Raw genomic sequence first — 6,256 nt, 5'->3', positions numbered from 1 at the left:
TTCCGTGTCATATCCAGTCACTTTTGGTATTGTATAGAAGTTACTTATATGGCGGGGTGTGTCCCGACCTTAGTTAAACTCTGTGTATCATCTAGAGGCTTTGTAGACCTAATGTATAGTCAAGGTGGTGTTTTGTTAATAGACGTGATGGCTCCAACGGCCAAGTATTGTATATACATATATATGTGTGCTCGAGCTTATACAGGTGATTATTTCCTTTTATATGCAACATGATGTTGTCTGAATTTTGGGTTGTCATAGAGGTATGCATGCGAAGTATAAGGTTATGAGCTGGTTCTCCCTGGCCTCCTCGGTTACGGGTGCCAGTCCGTCCCAATAGGATTTGAGGCGTGGCAATAGCATATGGATACAAGGAGTCGTTAGACATGAATGATCCAAAATCCCGTCCTTGAAGCAGCAAAGGAGCTTGGATTTTTTTATTATTTGCATTTATTCATTTGATGTCGTCTCTTCATTATTATTTATTTCTTCATTTCATCATTCATTCATTTGGGACGCGAAGCCAAAATTGAACTTAATACAGGTGGAGCGGGATTCGAGCCAAAAGCTCGAAAACTAGATTAGGACAGGGTCGACAGTTTGGGCTTAAAAGCCTAAACCACTATTTCTCCCCTTTCCTCTTTCTCTTTTCCTTACTTGTTTACACGTTTATTGTGAACCTAGTTAATCCCTTAGTCAAGTCGCTAAAAAATAGTTTTGCATAGATGTCAAAACATTTCTAAAATCGAGTTCTTCTCAAAAATCAATTTTTTCTGAAATTAGTCAAAAGACGCTTTCAAACAGGCCGGATAACCACAAAGTTAGCGGACATTTTAGGTGTCTAACACCTTCCTAAAACGTCAATAGGAACCACTTACTCGAAATCTCTAACTTAAACCGATTTTCCTGTTTTAAATCATTTTAAGTAACTCTCTAAAGGTTTCTTAATTCCTTTTCAAAATTAAGTGGCGACTCTCTCAAAAATTCAAAATTTCTCTGCAAAACAATTGGTACTAATTTAATATTTTTTTTTTTGTTATTTATTTCATCTACTAAAGATTCTTAAAATGTAAACGAAATGAAAATGATGGCTTTCAGATTTTCATATATGTATTACATGTACTATTTTGAAGGAATGCAAAATTATTTAGTCATGAAACAAATTAATTTTTAAAAAAATAAAAAAAATAAATCTAATATTACAGATGAATCTTTGAAATAGTAACCAACCAAAGATCGCTTAGTTTTTATGAGTTTAGTATGAGGAAAGGATATAAATTGGTGTTTATTTATATAATAAGATAAAATATAGTATAATAAAAATAAAAAATAAAATGAAAAAATGAAATTAAAAATAACAAATTTCTATTTTATAAAGTTTTTGCCTTCGTTAACTTTGCGGATTTACTTATTTGTTTATGAAATTTATTTGGAAAAAATCTGCAAGAAGAATTCATTTTTTAATCATCTTTTTATCAAAAAGGTCTTGCTTAAAATTTTGCAGGTGATCTACATAAGAATTAAAATTTTCAGGTGATAATTACCTTTAAGATTTTTCTGTTGAATTTTGCTTGACCAAAAAAATTTTAAGATTTTCTCCTTTAAATTTTATTTTATAGAAAATTTTGTAGGTTTTCCATCAAATTAGTTTGGTTGAAAAACTTGTAGAGAATTAGATTACCGATAAATTCTTTTAAAAAAATATTATGTAATTTAGATTTTTCTTGTAGTTTATAAGAAGTGGGTTTGAATAAATGAACTTGAAGAATTAAATAGGTTTATAATTAAGAAAATAAAATTTTTTAACAACATGACATGCCAAGTAGGAGAGGATAAGTTTTTTAAAGTGTTAAGTATTTTTATGGAGGAAAATAAGAATAGTTGAGTGATATTCTTGTCCTAAAAGAAACAAAAGTGATATTTGTAGGCAATTGTGAAAACATGAGTGACTATTCATGGAAATTACTCTAAATTTATTTGTCATCTGATTTGTGTTCACTATAGTTTGTAATTATTATCTTCCGCATAACGCGCTATTAATTTCGATCTCAACACTTTTTTTGGTCATTAGCCTTGGTAGTTTATTTTACTGTCGTTTAAAATGATTTTTAATATTTTTATATGATTTTGTACGAACATATTAATTTTCTATTTAAGTGTTTTTGTATTTAATGAAGCGATCCATTTATTTATTAATCAAGACATATTTTCGTTACAAATATCGTTTGAACTTTTTGCCCTTCATTAAATGTTTTTGCTTTAGACAAAATCGTCTTTTTACTATTTTTTTCTAATATTTAATAGTTGAAAATTAATTAAATATATTTATGGTAAACCTTTCCTTATTAGAAGGGACAACTAATATTTTTTTCATTAGTTTAAGAATTTTAAATCAATTAAATTTGATTTTAAGAAGATTTTAAAAGTCTATAAATCTACATTTACATGTACAATATATTAAATTCATTAACCACTTGAAACTTCTGATGATAAAATATAGACGTGCTTATAATAAAATATATGTTTTGAACTTTTTGCACTTCATTAAAATCCTTCGTAATAGATAAAATTATCTAATTTAGATAATCAAAAGTTGCACGTGTGAGGCACCTGAGGCTAAACTAGTTTTTATAATAGTGACTAATTGTGTTCTTTTTTCATTAGTAGGTAAATTTTAGTTGGGTGATTTTGATAGTTTGTAAAAGTTAGGACATAAAATTATATTTAAAAAAAAATTAAAAGTAAAAAAAAAATTCAAAAAAGATATGGTCAAATACAACTCCATCTTCAATTTTAATTCCAACTCCAAAAAATTTTAGTTTTCATGCTCGGCTACTTAGTATTATTCCCCTTTAGTATATTCATTTATCCTATTCCTAATTACAAATCAACAACTCCATGTCCAACTTCTTTCTCCTCAAATGAGAAATTGCCATCAAACCATCTCCGTACGACTTCTCTATTTTATCACTACACCACTACTTTATTACCAACAAAAAAAAAAAAAAAAGAGGACTTCCTTTCTGTAAGATTTTTTTTATTTTCTATCTGATATTTAATATTTGTATTGAAATTTCAATTAATTTAGATCGCGCGTAGCAGAATTTATTATATTATAAAATAGCGCTTCCAACAGAATGGAGCTCAAACTGAAGGCTTTAATTAAAGATATACCGCAACTAATCATGATTACTTACTATGGATGATCAGATTGTTTTTGTAGGTTGGAAAATAAAAACCCAAGAAAATTGATGTACCAAACAGTATGAACCATTCACCCCAACACAGTTGCCACATAAGCTATAGATAACATATTTCCACGTGTAAATCTTCACACCACACTCATATACATCAAAACTCCCCCTTAGATATTTAGGTTTAATGGATTTGGATAGAAAGTACTCCCACTTAAACTCATACTACTATTACTCCTATTTCTTCACTAAAAAATCTAGTTTTTTTTTTGGTTTTTAGTTTTTTCTTCTTCATCAATGTCCATTTTCTAAATTTTCAACAACCAATTTTAATTCCCAAATGGCTTTGCCTCAAATCTTACCTTCTCACAAACCCTACTTAAACCCTAATAATTTCTTCTTAATCCCGCAGTCTAATTACTCTCAACGCAATTTTCCTTCTCAATCAATACTCCACCGCCGGCGCCGGTGCCGGAGCCGGAGCCGGAGTAGTATCCGATGCTCCGCCTCATCCTTCCCGGAGAAACACCACACCGGTAATCCAAAATCGGATGACGTTGTTGAGCTCCCTCTTTTCCCTCTCCCACTCGTACTCTTCCCAGGTGCTATTCTTCCTCTCCAAATCTTCGAGTTTCGTTATCGTATAATGATGCATACTCTCCTCCAGACTGACCTTCGTTTCGGAGTTATTTACTCCGACAGTGCCACGGGTACTGCTGATGTGGGATGTGTTGGCGAAGTTGTGAAACATGAAAAGCTAGTTGATGACAGGTTTTTTTTGATATGTAAAGGGCAAGAGCGATTCCGGGTGAATAAATTGGTGCGGTCTAAGCCGTATTTGGTTGCGGAGGTGAATTGGCTGGAAGACCGGCCATCGGCGAATGGAGAGGATGACGTGGAAGGTTTAGCGAATGAGGTTGAGAGTTATATGAAAGATGTGATTCGTTTATCGAATAGATTGAACGGGAAACCGGAGAAAGAAGCAACTGATTTGCGGAGGAATTTGTTTCCGACTCCTTTTTCCTTCTTTGTTGGGAGTACATTTGAAGGGGCGCCGAGGGAACAACAAGCGTTGCTCGAGTTGGAGGATACCGCGATGAGATTGAAGAGGGAGAAGGAGACTTTGAGGAATACTTTGAATTATCTTAGTGCTGCTTCTGCTGTCAAGGATGTGTTTCCGTCTTCTTCGTGATGAAAATGTGTAAGAATTTTTGAAGATGGATTATCTAAAAGGGGGGGGGGGGGGGGGGGGGGGGGGGGGGGGGGTTTATTTGGTAGGATCATGGTTTCTGTAATGTATACGCGATGATGAATTGTCTTATGAATTTGTAAATTTTGATGCCTAATACTAGTTCCACAAGGTTATAATAGTGTTGGATTGATTTATCTTTTGGTGGTATTGAATGGATGAACTTATATTGGTAGTGTTGTTTCTTCTTCTTGTTGTTTGTTTGTGTTACTGGTGCCTTCTTTTTCATTGTTCGTTTAGTTGAGGGTCAGCCGGTCTGCGGTAAGGTCGTGTACACTCTAGCTACCTCCCCAGACCGCACCTGGGATTGCTTTGTTGTTGTTGTTGTTTTGTTGTTGTTGTTGTTAGTATGGTTTCTTTTCCTTGAGACACTAAGTAGTTTGCATGCCGATGATAAAAAGCAATGAACTTTTTAGGATTGTGACTGACATATACTTATGCAGTCCATCATTGATTTCAAGTAGTTGATGCGGCAATTGGATGTATTAAACTTCTGTTGATAGTGTGGTTTCTTTTTCTTAGACCAGAATTAGTTTGAATGCGGATGCATCAAAAAGCGATGATCTTTATAGGCTTGTGAGTGTTATATACTTATTCAATCCATCATTGATTTCGAGTAGTTGATGCTGCAATCGGATGGATTAACTTCTGTTGATAGTGTGGTTTCTTTTCCTTGAGACCCAACTTAGTTTGAATCTGAATGCATCGAAAAGCAATGATCTTTGTTGGAGAATGAGTGACATACACTTGTGCAATCAATCATTGATTTCAGGTAGTTGATGCTGCAATTGGATGGATTAACTTCTGTTGATACTGTGGTTTCTTTTCCTTGAGACCTGAATTAGTTTGAAAACGAATACATCAAAAAGCAATGAGCTTTTTAGGCTTGAGAGGGATGTATGCATTTGCAATCCATCATTGATTTCAAGTATTAGCCAGAAAGGTGATCTGACATTCATCACATAGAATGTTAGCTAAACTAGCAAAGAACAAACATTCTTTGCGCATGGGACTTTAACATCTTCTCTTGCTTGTTACTGTGTTATTATACACACAGAGATGCTGCAACCCTGCATGATGCTCTCTCTTCTTTAAAGAGGGTATTTTTACTATGCCAGAAGCAGTTTAATTACAATGTCTACCATTGGAAAGAAACTGTGCAGCATTTCTATCAAACTATGACAGCAACTCGGCTGCAAGAGTAGTTTTTCATAACAGGCACTTTAGTCTGTCAGGATTCTTCTGATCACAAACAATGCCGACTTCAATACAGCAAATGTGATCAGTAAGGTTTAAGTTGCACCTATTCATTGCCGGTGTGAATCCTCCACCAAAGCCAGAGACTGCATCATATCTGTTTTTTCTGTACGATAATTACTAATAGTAATATGCTTGATCTCTCAGCTTTAATGGCTGCTAATGTTGGGAATAAAACTCTCCAATGCTATCAACTGACTCCTTGCTGCACTCTTGGGCGGATGGTGAAGATGCATCTTGTTTAAATGCCAGTTCAACATTTGAAGCTTTGATCAGATAAATTCCACCATGAGATAACAGTGATTGCTTATTGTACATTACATGGTGAGACTCAAATAGTTAGAAGCATCATCGGATGTTAGCATATACGGCTTCTAATTTCAACTAAGTAAGTACCTGTTTGACCTTTATCCTCCCTTGAGAATCTAAGCATGTTAGGGCTTGCTTTTCTCAAACATGATGATTATTTTTCCACAGCCCCTACATTTCCTCTCCCGAAAGCATTTGTTGATGTTACCCCCTCAGAATCATTCCTGTAAGGAGGACAAAAGCGAGT

General features: G+C 34.0%; 1 protein-coding gene across 1 annotated transcript; it reads left to right on the top strand.

The window, feature by feature from the left end:
- Positions 1-3,199: 3,199 nt before the first annotated feature.
- Positions 3,200-4,626, top strand: LOC107866949 (lon protease 2). The gene has a single exon (XM_016713006.2). The coding sequence runs from the start codon at positions 3,535-3,537 to the stop codon at positions 4,384-4,386; it is 852 nt and encodes a 283-aa protein (XP_016568492.1). The 5' UTR covers positions 3,200-3,534; the 3' UTR covers positions 4,387-4,626.
- Positions 4,627-6,256: the final 1,630 nt, after the last annotated feature.

This window comes from Capsicum annuum, chromosome 4, assembly GCF_002878395.1.
Source record: "Capsicum annuum cultivar UCD-10X-F1 chromosome 4, UCD10Xv1.1, whole genome shotgun sequence".
NCBI lineage: Eukaryota > Viridiplantae > Streptophyta > Magnoliopsida > Solanales > Solanaceae > Capsicum > Capsicum annuum.
The sequence above is the reverse complement of the archived record's forward strand: the minus strand, read 5'-3'. Positions and strand labels throughout refer to the sequence as shown.

Excerpts from the sequence above, each read along its gene's own strand:
- LOC107866949 (XM_016713006.2), top strand. The coding sequence starts at position 3,535 with ATGGCTTTGCCTCAAATCTTACCTTCTCACAAACCCTACTTAAACCCT.